The sequence below is a fragment of the Paramormyrops kingsleyae genome, chromosome 11 (genome assembly GCF_048594095.1).
Source record: "Paramormyrops kingsleyae isolate MSU_618 chromosome 11, PKINGS_0.4, whole genome shotgun sequence".
NCBI classification, from domain to species: Eukaryota; Metazoa; Chordata; class Actinopteri; order Osteoglossiformes; family Mormyridae; genus Paramormyrops; species Paramormyrops kingsleyae.
In genome coordinates, this window is record NC_132807.1 from 14,009,848 (window position 1) to 14,029,422 (window position 19,575).

Sequence of the window (19,575 nt, forward strand, 5' to 3'; positions counted from 1 at the left end):
TAGGTCAATAACATGGCCAATCTGTCTCTGACCAGCAGGCTGGGGTAAAAATGACTTTTGTTTTGGGATTTTAGGCAGAGCCATGGTTGTTTTTGCCCAGAACAGATGACTTGTTTTTATTTTTTATTTTAGTTTGTTAAAATGGAGATACCAAAACAAAACTTTTGAAAAAGCCATAAATAGTGAGGATGAGGGCTCACTATGGAGGAATTGCCTGGCTAATGGGCCTTAGAGAATCAATTCTCTGAGCAAATGACAGAACTCCATTCCTTCCTCCTCTTCCTTGGGAACACATGTGGAAGCAAGCTGACGTGACTTTCTTTGCTGAAGGACCAATTCCACTGTGGCCTTGTTTCAAATGGCAGATTTGAAGACAGCATTGTTTCTTCAAACCTTTTGAATGCATTGTATGAAGACTTTAAGCCTTATTTTTAATTCATTATTTATTCTTGTCATATAGCAGTTGCCATTTTATTATATATATATATATATATATATATATATATATATATATATAATATATATATATATATATATAATATATATATATATATAATATATATATATATATATATAATATATATATATATATAATATATATATATATATATATTATATATATATATATATATATTATAATATATATATATATATAATATATATATATATATATATATATATATATATATATATATATATATATATATATATATATATATTATATATATATAGTGATGGCTGGAGTGTTTCTGAATGTTTTCAGCTGATGTTAAATGCTGGTTTCTCAGCTTGTTGGGCAATGTTGAGAAATCATTCTTAAGGTTTTCTCACCTGTGTGTTCTTTGTCTCTGTGATCTAAACATTTATGCACAATTCAAATCATGTTACTGTCATGTTTGTGTTCTGTTTCTTTTATTAGATCTCATGATCTTGTAACAAGCAATGTACAGTACTTCAACTTTTTATCACAGTATTATTTATTGCTTACTTTCAATAAAATACTGAAACTTATTTTCCACTGCCAATAAAAAGACTAAGTCTTTGTTTAAGAAAACTGGTGTCCTTCCATCATGTTATTGTATACTTAAATGTTTGACATGTAGTTGTGAGAGAGACTAATATCATTGTATATGACTTTTTCATGAACTGAAATGCTTCATTAGTTTCCTTTGTTACTTTTCACATGCAGGTTTGATGAAGTTTGATTTGTAAGGGAAGTACAAATGTCAGTGTACTCAAAAGGGAACAGAGGTATTGAAATTTGAGATCCACATTTCATTTTACTTTGCATTGCTGAGGCATCTGCCCAATTTTGATTTAGATATTTTGATAATTCCATCCATTTTCCACAGCCACTTATTAAATATGCTTTTCGCAAGACATATTGCATCACCCTGGATGCACAGTTCACCTAACTGCATGTTTTTGGCCTGGGAGAGTAAACCCAGTGAAAGTGAGTGCACCCCACATTCAGTGAGGGTGGGATTTCACCCACCAGTTTTGAAGATAATGGCAGTCATACTCTGTCTAAGCATATTCCTCCTGAAAATCTTTACTCTTTGATTTGTTACTGACATATGGAAGGGTGACCCCCTTAATGCTTCTTCACACAGACGCACACAGCTCAATTTAACGGCACAATTGAGTACTTACTATTCAATGTGCAGTATGCAAAGATGTGCAATAACTTGTGATTGTAACACTTGAACTTGATTTACAGAATATTTTATATATACTGTTTCATATGTGGTTAACTTCTTTTGTATGTTGTTCAGCTCTTGTCTGTACTATTTACTTTGTGGTTGCATGGACTTGCCGGCACGCGCTCTGAGATTTGCACTTGGAGGTGCTCTGGGCTTCACCGGAGGACGGCGCTCGCCTGCGCTCCGCTCCCAGGTGGAGCTGTTGAGCCCAAAGCAGGAAGCTGGATACTGGGAGAGCCGGAAGAGGAGGCGTAAGGAATCCGTCCGGCAGCCGAGAAAATCTCCTTTCGCATTATCTTATTGTTTAAAAATAAAAGCGATTCTCACGAGTCCCTAAGAGAGGGTCCTCGGCAGCAAAGGCAGGTCTCAGGGTGAGTATCGGGCTGGTGCCGCATATTAAGCGCCGCGGCTGCGTCAGCCACCTGGAAAACGGCGAGAAACCGAGAAGGATCCGAGCAAGCTGGAAATGCTGAGCAGGAAATAACGTGTCATTAAATCGGTCTCTTTCTGCGGGAATTTAGCTTTCTCTTGAAATGTAAGTGCTGTTAAACACCCGTCAGCTGTTCTTTCGACCTTTTGCTCCCATCACTTGATTGCATATTATGTCTGCTTTATGATGGGTTTATATTTATAATTAAACCTTGGTGAGACTGGCAAATCTCGTTTGTCTCCAATACCCCGTGAAGATGACCTCTTTAAATTGTGGGCGATTTTAAATACCATCGTAAGATTCGTGTATTCGTAGCGGGCTAACTTTATTGACATAGTTTGTTTTTCGGTTTTTACTTGCATATTGCTAATTTTCGTATTCATCCGGAACGGCCGGGGCGCCTTTAATTGCTTAATTTTAATTTATACACATTTGTTACACACATTTAAATTTACATCCTGTATTTGTTTATGGCGATTGGGCCTGTACTCCCCGTGTACATTTATTTTAATAAAACAAATGGCAGGCTGACAGCAGACAGGAGTACAGCTCCTTTTGTGTTGTGACGTGTATGTATGTATGTGTGTGTGTGTGTACACATAGGTTATGTTATATAAAATATAATGATTAAGTATCTTAGCATAGTGCTCGGAGCTGGGTGTGGTGCATAGCGATAGTAAGAGGCGCAGGGTACACACGTTGGAGGCTGATCCCGGAACAGCGGAGGGAGCCGTGCGTTCCCCCCCCCCCCCGGTTCCACTATATTTGAGCATCATCTGATCTGCATGATTGGCGGGTTTGCAGTTGATGAATCTAATGGGTCTGCTGCTTGTGGGATCTCTACGATGGGAGGCTGATCAGGATGGCTCATGATGCCCGCTTCGGGCAGATGGCTGACTGACGCTGCCGGAATTCCTGGAGCCTTTTTATCAGGAGATCTTTGCAAAGGGGTGGACTCAGTGTCCCTCATTATAATATTGTTTCACTTCTGCTTCTAAATGACATTGCTTATGTGCAGGCGTATTATGCTTAATTCGTTTTTCATGAGGAAGTTATAGTGGTGCATAATGAAATGTTAATGTCTACCGAGGTGCTGTGCAAACTAATTACAATTAGCACTTCTAATGTTTGTGACTTACATATTTATATTCTGTTTATTACTTTTATAAACTGGTATTTTGTCTTAGTGTATGATCCAAATTTCATAGAACAGAGATTGATAACCTGGGAAATATGCTTAGCTTGTTTCCTGTATGTCCCTTTCTACAAGATAGGTTTAGCTTGCCATAGGTCTCCCCTGCTTTAATTACTTCGTTATTATCTCCTTTCTACAGATGTGGAAAGCAGCAGCTGGTCAGTCTGTCAACGTTTCTGCTGACAACGGTGGAGATGATTGGGAAACAGATCCAGATTTTGAGGTAACAACCTAGCTGTATGTTAGAAGGTTCTTAATATTGTCAGTCTGTCTTGCCGGTTCTGTTAAAACTTCGTGAGCAATGTTTCCTAAACCAGTCCTTGGCGACCCACATATGGTCCACACCTTTGTTCCCTCCTAGCTCCCGGTAAAATGTGGACTATCTGCGGGCTCCCCAGGATCGGTTTGGGAAACACTGTTCTAGACTGTGATTTTGTACTGGAAGGTCTAGAGATGAGATGAATGGATTCCTTGCTGGTGACTCTGTATACCCACTGCGAATTCAGTAACTGTAGCTTTGGCAGTTTTACTGTGTTACTGGTTACTGTAGCTCCACAATGTTTAAGCATCACGCAGTCTGCGTGCCTTGTGGCTTTGCAGTTGCTGAGTCTGGTTGATTCTGCTCCTTGTGGGATCTTTTCATTTGGTCGTTGGCTCTTTACCTCTTTTGAATCATTTTCTTTTTTCTTTTCCTTTGCCTCTGGAAAAAAGAATGACGTGTCTGAGAAGGAGCAGCGGTGGGGAGCCAAAACCGTGGCGGGTTCAGGACATCAGGAACATATTAAGTGGGTAACCGACAGTGTTTGTCTCCATTACCTCGCATTCTTAAAACCCTCGTTTTTTATTTGGTGACATGCCATGCCAGTATCTCTTGTGTTTGGTCTCACTGGATCCACTGTGGTACTGCGGTTATCAGAATAGGCACAGGAGTTACCTCGTATGGCCAGGAACATTGTTTCCGTTCATGCATGCAGCATTTCCCTGTTTTGTGTCTTTATGTATTGTGTGCTGAGCAATACATCTAGATGGGGTTACAGTTATGTCACAGCACTACTGCTTCTGCTAAATGTCCGACTGGATGAAGTGCTTCATGTGGGTCTAGTGAATGAAGATTTGGGATTCAGAGCCATTGATTTTTCACTTAATATATGTCAGCGTTTCTGTATTTTCGTAATGCGTAGAATGTTGTTTCTGTTCATGAGTGGTTTTGCTTGCGTCTTCAAGGATCTGGAGCTCACAGATGGCTAAAACATCACTGGTTTTTATTGGCTCAGGATTAGAATTAACTATTTGTCTTTGTTCATTTGCAGCATCCATGAGCTGCGCGAGAACGTTTCAACGGAGCATCATAAGCTGAAGCAGATAGAGCTGGAGACCATGCCCAAGGCCTCCCATGGCTACGGGGGGAAGTTTGGTTTGCAGCAGGACCGCATGGACAAGGTGAGCGCCACTGGGCATTCTGTGAGAGGCTCTTATAGAGCCTCTCTTATATCGTGATTATATGGCGCGTGTGCAATAATCACCACTTTAGATGAAGAATGAAACATTTGTCTAGACGCTGGCTTTTCAACTCTATATGGATATTTACTGGGATGCAAGGAGTGATTCTGTGAACATAAATGACCTGTACATAGGGCTGTTGTGATCACGTCGCGATGTAATCGAGATTATTCAGCGCATGCAGAACAATCACCAAGGCTTTAGATGACGGGTGAAACATTTGTCCAGATGCTTACTTACCCTGGAAATTTGGTGCGCAGGTTAGAAGTGTGCGCAAAATATTAATGAGATGCATATTGTGATGCCCACAAGTCAGTAGTCTGTATAAATTCTGTGTTTCCATATGTTTATTAAATAGCACACCACATGCACAAATCATGGAATAAGTGGTGAAGAAAGGGACAGCTTAACAGCTGCAACATCTTTTGAAAGAGGAGATATTGTGGATAAACAGGGTTAAAAAAAGACGTCAGTAGTATGGTGGGTACTTTATGCAGTTCAAAGTCTGACACATTTATTAAATATAAGGAAATGCCAAATTTATACATATCACTAACTTTTGGGCGTCACAATATGTATCTCATTAATATTTTAGGCACACTGCTAATCTGTTTACCAAGTTGTCAGCTTGAGTAAATGTCCATATAGTACACAAAAGCTGGCATCCGGACAAATGTTTCACCCTAGTGCCCTGGCCAATCTTATGCGCAAAGGGCCGGTGTGTATGCAGGTTTTTGGGATAACCTTTAGGTCAGCTGTTCAAACCCAGGTGTGAGGACTCTTCAGCCAATCAGTCCTCTAATTAGTAATATAATTAGGGAGTTGCAGCGAAAACCCGCATACACACCGGCCCTTTGCGGATAAAATTGGCCACTCCAGCCCTAGTGATTATTGTACATGCGCCGTATAATCGCAATTACATCTCGGCGTGGTCGTAGCCGCTGTACTTATGGGTCATTAATGTAAGGATTACTGTTTGCATACAAGGCTGAAATAACTTAAGCTTTGCTGAAGTTTAAAAAAAGGTACATCATAATCAGCAATATTTTATAAAACGTAGTACTTTTGTTTAAGTGAAAAGAACACAAACGTAGTACACATCAAAAAGCAGATCTTAATTAAATGCTATTTTAGTACATTCTAGCAAAGATTTAACCCTTTCACGCCAAACCAAAACACAATCGCTATGCAATGAAACAATTTGCTGTCAAAAAGTTATTTTGCATGAACTGCTTGATTTTACTCAAGTTCGTTTTTAACAGTCCCTGTGAAGTACATGTCTCGCGTAAAACAAGTTTGTTGGAGCAACTGTTTTAATAGTCAGCCCTTTGGCTTTAGCAGTTCTATCACAGAGAACAGAAACATGCAGCAAAGAACAAATGGCTGAACACATCAGACGTGGTTCTGTTCTTTTTAACTCTGAACACTGCTCCTGGGTATCAGAATGCTAGGACTTGCTGCTGGTGTCCACTCTACTGACATGCAATGAACTACTGCAGGTTAGAGCACTAGGTACATACAGATTAGGTGTATATATCTGAAGGGGTAATAGCAGAATGTTATAGTCACCTTTACAGGGTTAAACTATTTGTGAGAATTACTAGAAGTAGGCTGCAGTACTGTTTGTGGTTTTAAAAAAGCTTGCTCGAGTCCTGCAGTGAAGAGCAGCCTGTGTGACGTGCAGGACCTTATCTTTGAGCTTGAGAATCCAGAATCCACTGATATAATCAGCCCAGGCCTGTTCCTGGCATCACTGGGCATGAGGATGGGGCACACCCAGGACAGAATGCCAGTCCATCACAGGCCACACACAGACAATCATAGACTGTTGGCACAGGAGAGATGGTGATGAGCGTTGCAGTGCCAGCCTTTGAGTCACCCTGCGAGCCTCAGGCTTCCTCTATCTCCTTAATTCTATGGAAGTGCTTTTACTGCCATTCTCATGCCCCGTGTACATACTCTGCTTACTTGAGCGTGTTCTTTAATACTCTGATTTCCCAAGTATGCCGTGTTGATGTATCATTCTTTCACGCTGTTTGTTTGATGAAATAGCCTCATTTCATGGCATGGATTTTCACACGGAGTACTGCTGCTCCAACAATAACAGGACAGGAGTTTGGGAGTAGCATGTCACCTCTTGCTCTGCCTGTCTTTCCTGTCCCCCCTCAGTCTGCTGTGGGCCACGACTACCAGAGCAAGTTGTCCAAGCATTGCTCTCAGACTGACACCTCCAAGGGATTTGGGGGCAAGTTTGGTGTCCAGGCGGATCGGGTTGACCAGGTAGGACTACTTGGGTTTTTGCTGTGTGACAGATGCAGTATTCATACACAGATTACATTCACTTGTCAATGTGTATTTACCCAACATAACAGCAGTTAACTTTATGCCAGTGTTAAAATGTGTCCTTTTAAACTTATTTACATACTTTATCTGAGACCACAAGTTGAAAGCTAGAGTTGTGTGTGGTGACTCTGGTATATTCCGGTGAAGGTCACCTTCCTGCAGTAATAGAGGTCCTTTCCTATTTTATTGAGCCCTTTGACTGTGGTCTGAGTTTCCTGCTCAGTAAAACAGTGGTGCTTTCGCATGGTGACGCTGACCACGTTTCCTTACTCTGTGCTTCTAGTCTGCCGTGGGATTTGAGTATGCGGGGAAGACGGAGAAGCATGCCTCACAGAAAGGTGCTGCCAGCGTTACCGTTCACTTTAGGATCCCGTTTCTCAGACACAGTACACTCTTATAAAAACTGTCCCAAATCAGTTGTGCTGATTGAGTCAGCGTGTCCGTAATCATTCTAGTAAATTGTAAATTGATACTTGGCACAGGCAGTGTTGGACTGAACATTTTCCACCTGCAAGCTCTCGTGGGACGTCTCCACCTTTGGGGCTGTCTGTAGATGGACGCTCTGCAGCTGCCTACGGTGTTGCTTGTTCTGCCACCATCCTCTGCTTTTGTGGATTTTCATAATTATGATTGTTTATTTTGCTATGATCAAGCTGTTGATCTTTGACAACCAACCCCCTACCCCCCCCCCCCGCCCCCCCGCCTTGCCTCCCCCATGCTGATGCTCTGCTTCCAGCATAGTCCACACCTGCTTGACTGCTTTTGCTCTTTGAATCATGTAGACTACACTACGGGGTTTGGGGGGCGATACGGGGTGCAAGTGGACCGCGTCGACCAGAGTGCAGTAGGCTTCGATTACCAGGGCAAAACGGAAAAGCATGAGTCGCAGACAGGTTTGTCCCCCCCTGCTGTCGCTGCTTGGTCAGTCTGACCTTCATCAGTTTGCTTCCTGCACCACACTGCTGTATTTATAGCATCTGTGCCCCTGCTCACCTCCGTGGTGGGTGTACAATTATTTTTAATGATCATTAGCGATTCAGTAAATTTTGTTTTAGCAAGCGCCTGTTCTTTTGATGTTAGATGACATGCTTCCTTTCAGACTGCCTCAGAGCGGCTGTTCTGCACTAAAGTGCAGCTTTGGCATTATTACACGCTGCTACGCTCTGCATCAGTGTGCACTTCACACCTGTATCTCATCGTTCTGCGTGTCCTGCTTCAGAAGCTTCGCAGTCTTAATGGAATCTAAGAGGGAACGCAGCCCTAATTGTCAAGAGAAATGCCGGTGTAATTCTTACTTTGTTTTTGGTCACCTTTGACATGCTGCCCTACTGTGACCTGGAATCGACAGATTACACAAAAGGTTTCGGAGGAAAGTTTGGTGTGGAGACAGACAAGGTGGACAAAAGTGCAATGGGTTTCGAGTACCTGGGCAAGACGGAAAAGCACGAGTCTCAGAAAGGTCAGCCTCTCGGGGGCCGCTGATGGCTGCTTGTCATTCTCTCCATCCCTGATACATCTGCTCTCTCCTCACTCTTATACCTCTGGTTTGTGGGAGAACCGGCTTTTCTGGGTGCGAAGGGAAGTCATGGTGAGAATGTTCTCTTTTGTCTCAACATGTGGAACTGGGTTCCAGAACTTCCTCCGCCCCACAGAGTTCTGTGACACATGCTAAATTCTATTATTTGCCACCTCCTTCCTAGAAGTAAACACGATCAGACCTGAAAATGTTTTTATTATCTAAATGCATTTGTTGTGGTGCTATTGTAGGCCTGTAAATTCTTACTGTGTAAAACCAGGCTGCCTTTCAAATTTATTATACACATACTGCTAAATGAACTGTTTTTGTGTCTTGATAGCATTGATTAAAATGAACAGGAATATCAGCATTTTCAGCTGATTATTAAGTGACAGCAAGGTCCAGCAATGGTTTTGTGCATATTCTCATATGTTCAGTATTCTGCTAAGTTCAAGATGTATTGCTTTGTTGTATTCTTGATGCACGTAGACTATGTGAAAGGCTTCGGAGGGAAGTTTGGCGTGCAGACAGACAGGCAGGACAAGTCGGCGTTGGGCTGGGACCACCAGGAGAAGCTGCAGCTCCACGAATCGCAGAAAGGTACCCCCCCAGGCCTCCCGGCGCTGCCAGGACGTGTCTTGCTTTCCTGCAGGTTCCTGCCACCTCCAGCCAGGTTCCTCCATTGCCGCTTATTCGTTTGCAAGGTTCCATCCGGCTGCGGCGGTTTGCCGGAAATGACAGGAATTTCTCATAGCGATCGGAAGTCCTTCGTGGAGCGAGAAGAATGTCCCACACATTCTGCCATTGTAGGCCGTCCTGTCCGGTGTGTTAATGTGACGCTCACTCCCTCAGCAGAAAAGTGAAGCGCGGCTCTCAGTGCCTCCTGGGGGCCGCTTCCTTGCTACAGTCTCACAGCTTTTTTCTTGCCCTTTTCCTTATTTCAGGTGTCAGTTCATGTCTCGTATTGTCCGACCTGCTCACTGATCACCTTCTTATGATGTTTCCTGTTGATCTGAAAATCCCCCTCAGGGGCCTTTTTCTTGTCATCATTGTCTCAGCCTTTAAAGCGAAAATGTGGGGAGCTCAGCCTTGTCTTATGTCTTATGTCTGTACGTATAGGAAAAGCTGCTATAGAAAATGGTTGGATGTTCTTATATGTTGGAAAGTGGGGGCTGCAATTTCTCCTCTGTGAACTTCTGAGAAATGAACCTGCTGGATAAGTCTGCTTTTGAAGTTATTTCTTTGCCTGAATACTAGCTTTTCTGATTAGGCGTTCTGGTCTCCTCAATGTACTGTAATATTCTACTGTGCAAAATTACTTAATCAAAATTCTTAGGGAAAATGAGACCACAGAGGTTCCTGTCTGCTGTGAGCGACTCTCTGGAGTGCTGTATTCATCAGAGGCGTCCTCAGAGGGGGGGGGTGCAGCCCCGTGACAGTGTGCAGTGTCTGTCTCCCACGGTGTGCAGTGCTCTACTCACCCGTGGCTGTTCCTGTCTGGTTTTACGTGTCACATCTGTTTGTTTGAGCTGTGTTCTCTTCCATTGTGGAACTCTTTTCAGATTATAAACGCGGGTTCGGAGGGAAATACGGGGTAGAGCTGGAGAAGCAGGACAAATGTGCCCTGGGCTATGAGCACAAGGAGAAACTGGCCAAGCACGAATCCCAGCAAGGCACAGTCCCCCTCTGGCTTCCAGGCAGACCTGCAGTGCTCTGTCACAGATGGTGCCTCCGGCCATTGCTACCCCCAGCTGCCTGTCCACTGAAGCTGGAAGCTAATTTGGTTTTAATCTAATGCAAGTTTTATGTATCAGACTTGTACCACTCAGCCACATTGTTAGCCATGAGTGTGCTGCCACCTGGTGACCAGTAGGTGGCGGTAATGGTACTAGTAACAGTTGTCTGATATTTATTTCATGCATTACTTACCAGAGAGCATTATGGAAGTGATGACTTGTTAACATTAGTGTCAGTTGTGTTGTTCATCATAGGAGAAAAAAATTGCAGAATAGTTATACGAATCTATTGTGAATCATTGTAGCTTGATAATGTTAAACTTTAGTAGATAAATGGCCCTGGACTGTCATGGTTGAGTGCTGCAGGTTTGGGAAACTTTGTGTATTCATCTCGGTCTCATTCTCTTGCTCTTGTGCCAGTTGCTTTCACTGTGGCCTCTATCCCTGTCCCCGTATGCGAATGCTGTCTGCATGCTCACTGGCTACAGTGCATCCTGCCAAGCGCCTTCCTGAGAAAGTGCTACCTCTGACATGGTGCTCGAGCCAAGATACCATCACAACCCTTATTATTCTATGCTCTCTTTTATATTCGTCCAGTTTAAATGTGATGGCTTTGCTCTTAAAGTTTTGCATGAGTTGCTTGTAATGTTTAGAAACTTTGTATCAAAACTGGTGTTTAACAGTGAATCTCTCTACAATTTCAGATTATGCCAAAGGCTTTGGAGGGAAGTTTGGTGTCCAGAAAGACAGAATGGATAAGGTCCCTAATTCTTTTCCATGTTTTGTTTCTTTCTTACTATGATTCAATATTAAAATATTATCTGGCCTTTTCCTAATCCTGGGAAAAGTGTCACATTTCTGCTCATTTTCTCAGTCTTGAAAGAAAGAAATGCATTGTTTTTTGAAGTTTTTGTTTTCTGTAGTTTTAATTCATGTTTTATTGGCTGATAGTATGTGTGTGATGTTTAATCAGAATTACCGATAATATGTAGCGATGTTTATATCCCTGTGCTGAAGTTATGTGTACGGTGAGTTGTTACACAGATGATGTTCCAGCTGTTGCCTCTCATTGCTTTGACTCGCAGAGCGCTGGCACTTTTGACGAGGTTGAAAAGCCAACCCCAGCCTATCAGAGGACCAAACCCACTGAAGCAGGTCAGCCAAAGTGTCGTAGCGTAGGGTTCTGGTTGCATTTGCAGACTTGTCCCAGCTCCCTGCCCTTATTACCATAACCCCACCCCCTATCTCCATGGACCACAGCGGGCAGTAACATGGGCAGCATCAAAGCTCGCTTTGAGAACATTGCTAAGCAGAAGGAGGAGGAGGACCGCAAGAAGGCAGAGGAGGAACGGGATCGCCGGCAAGTCAAGGACAAGCAGGAGCAGGAGGACGCCCGCAGGAAGGTGGAGGTACAGGCTCGCACTTTTCTTACGAATTTTCTTACGAACTAATGGGGGACAATGAAGACATAACTTAAATAAGAAATAAGAGGGCATTCATGCTAAAAGCGCCATTTCCCACGCCAGAGAAACTCGTTTAACATACAAGCAAGACGTACTTCGGACTATGCAGCCTTTTGTTTGTCCTTAGTGTTAATGACAGCAGCGAATCTGACACACTCAACCAAAAAGCCGTAATGTTTCTAATAGAGTGGCTGTTCTGTCCTGAAATCCTACAGCTTAAAAGTTTTCGAACATAGTATGTATTTTATAAAATGCTGGATAAATAGATGTAGTAGTTTTATTGGTGATTTCATGTTCATTGAAGTTTCTACTTTTTAAGAACTAATAATGTTTTTTATATACAAATCAACTCAGCTGAAACAATAAAAAATGTATGTTTTTATGCCAGCTCTCCTGCTTCTTGCATGACACTCATGCTTTCAGACTCACGCTCATGCAAGAAATCTTATGGCAAATCTATATTTTTTCATTATAAACCTAAACGTAGCTACATTAAAAGCCCTGGGGTAGTTTGCAAACCCTACAGACCCTATTTACAAGGTGATAAAAATGTTACAAACATGGAAATGTTTGTGCAAACTTGAACTGAAAATCTGAAGACAGCTGACCAAAGTTGGTATCTCTGCGTTTTATTTGAAAAGAAATGTAAAATGTACTGTTTTCAGCTGAAGAGGCTTGTCATTCCGTTTGCGTTGTTATTCCGATAAACATAAAACGAATATGAAAAAACATTGTGTAACTCTTTATATCTTTTATATCGGTTTAAGAAAAAATTCACCAGATTCATCTATCCAAACCCATAGTATAATCAAAAAGCGCTAAAATATGAGATAAACACGACTATTCTGGATTTTACGGCTTTTTTGGGGTGACAGTAACTGCTGCTGTGAGCGTTACTGACTCTCCCATTGTTTTCATGATGACTGAGCGGTACACTAACGGAACGGCCCATTAACAAAAATCAAAGGTGTGATATGCCGAAGTACATGGCTGCTGGCAGCTAAAGAAGGTCCTGCCAGTTCTAGTGTTAATAATATATAACTTGATATTATTTATACAGCCATTGAAAAAATTGAGACCACTCTTTATTAAGGCTACACTGAGTAGATTGCTTCCAGGTTCAGAATTTCTAAGACAGCAGTACACAAGGACAAAGTAAAGCAGGAGGCAGTGGGAATGATCATAAACCAGCCAGGTAAAGGGTGGAAGCGACTTTCTAATGCCAGAGATGACCGTAAACGTATGCGACAGTTTCTTATGAATCGTAGGATGACATCAAGTGACCTTCAAAAGGAATGGGGAACATTTATTGCAGGTATGAAGTGCACTGCTAGGATAGTTTGTATCAGGTTCCTAGAAGCAGGACTCGAAGTCCCATAAAGCAAGGAAGAAGCCCTTCATTAGTAAGAGATGGAGAAGACCCAGGCTGCAGTTTCCGGAAAATATACATCATGCACAGATGCACACGCAGAAATTGTGAAATGTGAAAAAAAAGAAAGTGTGCTGTGGTCTCTTAGTTTTTCCTGTGGCTGTATATAATTATGCTACCTATTCTTGAACTCTATGTTCCCCTTCCCTATCTGGTGATGCAGCAAATAAACACAGAATGATGTAACAGGTTTTGGTTTTCACACTGGGGGGGAAATCGTAAAGCTTAGTCTGTGGTGTATTGTGGTATATAAGCCCCCCTATGCTTCATTACAGGAAAAGGCCAAAGCCAAGCCCCCCTCCCCGCAGCCCAGTGCCACAGCGGCGGCTGAGCCCCTGCAGCGTGAGGTAAGGCTGGATTATACCACCTCCTACCATTAAAAATCAGCTTTTCCTGCTCATTTATATGCTTTGATATTGGAAGAACAGGGAGCTGACAGGCGGCAGTGCTTGAAAACTCATTGTGGCCGGCTGGCGTACACATCCACTATGTATCACATCCACTATGTATCAAGTGGCTGTTTTTATGTCATTTGTATTTGTTGGCTGATCACACCTTCAGAGTATTTATCTGACAGCTGGTTGTTCTCCAAACATTGTCATGTAGAGGTCCAGCCCAGATGACCATCTCTCTCTCTAGTGGCTTATGATCTCCCAGCCATTATTACAGTATATTACTGTTGGCCCTGACACCTGGATATTATTCATTAGCTAGTATTGCTACACACCCCCATAGGGGCATCTTATCTGCATGTAAATCGTCCTGATCTGCAGTGGGGATGCAAAACATTCATTCTCATTCAGTTTAAGTTCGGAAAATTAAAAAAAAAAAAAGATCTCTCCCCCCCCCCCCCCCATCCCACTGCCAAGCTCAGTTGTAGGCTGCCAGTGTGTGGCAGAGACTGGCTTTCTGGCACTCTTAAACACATTGACACCTCTGGAGGGAGGCTGATGAAATATGACAGGTGCTTGAATTGCTTATCTTCCAGAGCACGCCGTTGTATGAGGAGGCCAGCTATGACTCAGCGGAGAGCAGCGGAGGCCTGTACCAGGCCGAGCCTGTGGCTCGGAACACAGAGGAGCCGACGTATGAATTGGAGCCATCTGAGGATCTCTACCAGAACCCCGACGATGCCTATCAAGGAGGTGAGGAAGGACGCTCCAGTTCAGTGACACCGTTTCCATACAAAACACTTGACACACTTTCGTTTGTGCACAGTATTTTTTATTTATTTATTTTTTTTTAAACACACCATGTATCAACAACGTAAAAAATATCCTCTGTTTAGCTAAACACTATAGTATTGGAGCAGAAAACTCTCATCCATCTATGCAGCTATATGTCCCACCGCTTATCCAGCACAGTCATGGTAGTGTTGGAGTCTACCCCAGGACGTACAGAGCAGTGGAATGCCACCCTGGACAGAATTAGTCTGTCCCAAGTACGAGTTTGCGGGTCACAGGATGGTTTGTCTTTGTACCACGGGAGGAACTCGGAATACTCGGAGGACAGGCACACATGCACAGGAGAACGCCCAAACTGGCTTCTTATCATTAACAAAAACTAAAACTGTAAGAAAGCATTTTGGTAAACTGAAATAAGACACAAAAATTAAAAGCTGCAACTGCACGAGAACTAGAAATATTGCTTCTTAAAGTAACAAAATAAAAACAAATTCTGTTACTGTTTTTAATACTATATGTCTGAAGTAATGAATTGTTTATCTTTAATGACCATTAATACCTTGAATGTCTTTTAGTGCTCTTTATAAGACATTAGTACATAAAATTACTAAAACTTAAGGTGAAACTAAACAGAAAAACTAAATAGAAATATATATTTAATATAAAACTAATACAGTGACACAAAACTAATAATAAAACTGTATTTCAAATGAAAATTTAGTAATATAAAAATCTAAACTGTAGCAATCCACACAGTGCAGGATCACCTCCATTCATAAATGTACAGTCAGTCCTGCTACAATGCCTGATATCACAGTGAGACTGATATATTAGTACCCAAGTCCAATACAACGCGGAATCGCATTTGTACTTCTGTGATTTTCTGTCGGAGATCAAAGCACTATACGAACTACGCTACTTGCACACAAAAACAGCTATTGAAATGAACAATCGTGATGGCTGATTTTTGAACGAATCATTCTTTTGAACTGGTTCTTTTCAGTAATAAATCAGTTGAACCACTTTTCAAATGCAAAAAACCTGAATTTTTTGTACATCCATGCATTGTGGAGGCCGAGGTCTAAGATTATACAAGTATTGACAAATTCTCACCAATCCTCACTGCACACAGCAACCTTTTAACTGACTCACATTTGCTCTTTGTAGACTGTAGCCATGCTGTCTTACGCGTCCCTCTGCACACTGTAATCTGTTGTATTAAGTGTGTTGTGGCACAGTTGACTGTTTAACTTTATGTTCTATGGCTTTTCAGGCCTGGGTTTCCATTACAAATGTGTTGCCTGTGAGATCTGTGTAAAAATGGGTTGTGGTCTTTATTGTGTCCTTGTGTGATTAGATGCCAACACCTATGCAGAGTACGGAGAGGACCTGGGGGTAACAGCAGTGGCCCTGTATGACTACCAGGCTGGTGAGTGCGGTGGCATTGCAGGGTACAGAGTCGTCATTTTCTTGGGGTGTTGTGAGAGGTGCCACTGGAAATGTACAAATGTACCTACATTTTTTTTAACGTGAAGCTTAATATAAAGCTAATGATTTTGCCTGGTGCAACAATTGAAGTAATTTATACAAATGTACCATCCCAGACCCCAGTGAAATGGTCTTTGATAGTGGGGTTTACAGGGCTACAAGGAGTCTGCAGCCGTGATTGTGCTGCCCGGCTGTAATTGGCTAATCCCCTTGATGTTAGCCTCTAAGGTGGGTGAGGGCAGCACAAGGGCCCTGCAATCCTGGAAGCATAAGTGGGGACTGGCCCATTGCTCCAGCGGCCCTGCCCTGCCGTAGCGCTGGATGTTTAGAACCTGAGACCTGCAGCTGAAATACATTCATTGACTCTTGGGCTGTGGACTGAGATCCATTACTGCAGCACAGGAGGAGGAATCGTGCACATTTTGGCTTGAACCTTCATGCTACATCAAAACAACCCAGTATAGCTATATTTATAAAAAATATATGGATATGTACATTTAATATAAAATCAATATTTAATATAATCTTACGCACACTCTTTTTCAGCTGGCGATGATGAGATTTCCTTTGATCCCGATGACATCATCACCAACATAGAGATGATCGATGAGGGTTGGTGGAGGGGTGTGTGCAAAGGGGCCTATGGGCTCTTTCCTGCCAACTACGTGGAGGTCAGGCAATGAGGTGTCCCGCCTCCTGCTGATCCTGCCTTAACTAGCCCCAAGACCCCCCCCCCCCACCACACACACACACACACACACACACACACACACACACACACCTTCCTTCCTGGACAGGAGTGGAGGCCAGCCTCTCTGCCACTTGCCTCCTGTATGAATGATTCTCAGGTCTGTCTGCTCTCATCTTCATTTTTCACCATTCCTCCTCTGGTTTTCACCCCCACTGTGCATATAAAAGAAAGAACTGCTTCCTTGCTTGATCCACCCTGATTGGGGAGAAAACATAATTTTAAGGACTTCTTGCTTACTGAAAGTTCAGAACTTATCAGGTTCGTCTACCCATTCACGGCCAATTCCATGATGCCATCTTATAGCTTTAATCAAAGGAGACATGCTAATTGTTCTGAGCTTGTCTTCTTTCTGTTTTTGTAAATGCTTATCTGTCAAACCTCAAGGCATTAATACCCTGTCCTTCAGAGGCTGGTGCTTGAATTGGGACCATCGAGTGGTAGAGAAAGCTCGAGGCCATGCTGTCAATGCAGTGATAATGAGGGTGATGGTAGTTTGAAGTGGACCGGAATCTTCTCAGCCTGCAGTATGGGAAAGTTGCTGCTGTTTGTTCTCTAGCACTCAATAGCTGCGGCTTCATGAGATTATCATTTATTTTAATGGCTTGCTGTAGCTTGTATATTTTTGTGGTGCATCATTTGAAACACTAATCATTGGTGAAGTGGGATTACTTTTGTTTTATGGCAATGGAGAGATAATTGAATGAGAAATGAACAATGTCTTGCTGATAAATCTGTACACCTTTTTTCAATTCACTTTCAAAAGTCTACACTGATCAGCAAATTCTATTATCAGAAAATTGTCAGGTGGCGTTTAGTTGGCACTCCGAAAAATGCAAGTTGAAATAAAAAACAGGCTTGATCTGTCCCTCTGAGATGTGTGCAGTATATTCTGATTCAGTGATTCTTAGAAGTTGAAATCTCATGTATCATCAGTGTTACATTGTTAAATATACCATTCCACATTTTATGATAGGTGTTTAAGATATATAAGAAGAAAATTCTGGAAATCTTTATCCCTGCTAAAATGAGTTACATGTTTTCATGTTTTGTTTTTCCCCGTTTTTCCCTCCCTTTTCATATTGTGTTGGACACGGTATGCAGAACTGGGGGCACTGAACAGTTTTATTATAACTAATGGTACACTTGGGTAAATTATCTACAGTACATTCAGTATAAGCAATCCTATGTTGGAAAAATAAGTTGTAATGGTTTTAGACAATCTGATTCACCTGCTCGACACCACAATGTTGTATTGGCATGACCACAGATCAAATTTTTTTTCTTTTTTAAATAAGTGACCTTTCCAGATATTGCATTTCTTTAATAGCCTGCATAGTTCATTACATCTCTTGCTTATTTTTTGTAAGTAAATAAAGTTTCCAATAACCAGAAACTAAGTGTTATGTACATTTCTTTACATGTATGTTTTGTAATGGTTTTGGGTATTTTGGTGTAAATCTATACAGATTGAGATTTCTGGGGCTTAGCAGTTCTGGGATCTGTGTCTATGTCTGAATGGTTGTAGTTTCAGTCCGCGGCCAGTGGAGGGATCGTGTTGCTGTTGACCTTTAACCCAGGTTGCTTCAGGGACACTGGCCGATCCTCCTCTCCGATCCTTACTTTGCACAAAGCATCTGCTAAATAGGTAAATTTCAATTATGGTGTTTGTCAAAATTCAGATTTGTTAGAACAGTAATTATGCTTCTGCCACAAAGTACTGTATCCCCTCTTAAATGTTATCGTATTCTGATTGCAATCTTGAGGCTGTTCAGATGTTTCTGTTCCAAGTGGAGACGAGCACATTCAGACAGTGCAGCCTGTTCCACATAAATGAGCAGAACAGTGATACTCTATTCATCCTGCACACCTTGCTTTCCATGAGTGACACCCACACATGTACAGGTGAGGCGGCAAACTTGGGGGTCACAGTACAGGGTCAGGCTGCACTCCTGGAGTAATAGGGGAATATACCTCCAAGGGCATTACTCTTCCAGTCACAGGATTCGAACCGGTGACCTGATCACGGGCTCTGAATCCTAACCAGTAGGGCTGAGGACTTTGGTTCCCCAGTGATGACTTTTGCCCAGAGATTTTTCTGACTTGGGGGGGGGGGGGAGGTCCCCCACAATGTTTTGCCGGCCCACATACCCATCAGCCAACTGGGAAAATGCCTGTGCCCCTGAGAATTCCAGTGGAGCCAGGTTAGCTGGAGGACTAGACTGGGATCGGGGAAGACTTTATTTTAGCAACATGAAAAACATTACATTTACTGTAGTTCTGAAAACAAAATCACCAAGGCACAGTTTTGTCACACGGAATTCTGAACATTACTGTCATGCTAATTTACTGGCTGCTGAGTGTTTGCAGGAAGTCTTTGTCCATCTTAGTCATCATGCTCAGCACAGGTTAGTTACAGTGGGATAGGAAACAGAACCATGTAACTGGCTGAAGTCTGTTCACCACTGCAGTTCATCCTCCAAGCCTGATATATTTTTCTTACTGTCTTAAGGCCCTTAATGATCAGGACATATAAACTCTCCTATGAAGAGGAGAAGTACTATATGTGGCACAGGAGTTCATCCTTTCTTAGACCTTAAAATGTTTTGAATTACTGATTCACAGACTCTACAAAGTGATCTAGTTACATATATGAAAAACAGAATTATTGCAAAAACTGATTGCACTGTGAGTCAATGTTGTGAAACCATAAAGCATGGAAAGAAAAAAAACTTTTAATAAGCACTGCACTTTTTATCCTCAGACAGATTGCAGGTACTGGAGATTCGTGTACATAATCCATACGAATGGCCTGCGTACAAGCGATGAACTGGCGTCAC

General features: G+C 42.2%; 1 protein-coding gene across 3 annotated transcripts; it reads left to right on the forward strand.

Moving 5' to 3' along the window:
• The first annotated feature begins 1,914 nt into the window (after window positions 1-1,914).
• On the forward strand, window positions 1,915-18,131 carry cttn (cortactin). Of its 3 annotated transcripts, none has more exons than XM_023805446.2 (17): window positions 1,915-2,074; window positions 3,468-3,551; window positions 4,040-4,113; window positions 4,639-4,768; window positions 6,998-7,108; window positions 7,455-7,509; window positions 7,954-8,064; window positions 8,520-8,630; window positions 9,177-9,287; window positions 10,250-10,360; window positions 11,128-11,183; window positions 11,509-11,578; window positions 11,684-11,832; window positions 13,591-13,662; window positions 14,304-14,460; window positions 15,857-15,928; window positions 16,534-18,131. In XM_023805446.2, the coding sequence occupies exons 2-17, from the start codon at window positions 3,468-3,470 to the stop codon at window positions 16,668-16,670; spliced, it is 1,611 nt and encodes a 536-aa protein (XP_023661214.1). In that variant the 5' UTR covers window positions 1,915-2,074; the 3' UTR covers window positions 16,671-18,131. The 3 variants fall into 3 exon arrangements, with proteins under 3 accessions (XP_023661214.1, XP_023661232.1, XP_023661223.1); XM_023805455.2 differs by lacking the exon at window positions 1,915-2,074 and adding an exon at window positions 2,083-2,238; XM_023805464.2 differs by lacking the exon at window positions 10,250-10,360.
• The last annotated feature ends 1,444 nt before the right edge of the window (window positions 18,132-19,575 follow it).

Excerpts from the sequence above, each read along its gene's own strand:
- cttn (XM_023805446.2), top strand. The coding sequence starts at position 3,468 with ATGTGGAAAGCAGCAGCTGGTCAGTCTGTCAACGTTTCTGCTGACAAC. Across the intron at positions 4,769-6,997 it reads AGCAGGACCGCATGGACAAG|TCTGCTGTGGGCCACGACTA; the intron begins GTGAGCGCCACT and ends GTCCCCCCTCAG. Across the intron at positions 10,361-11,127 it reads CAAGCACGAATCCCAGCAAG|ATTATGCCAAAGGCTTTGGA; the intron begins GCACAGTCCCCC and ends CTACAATTTCAG.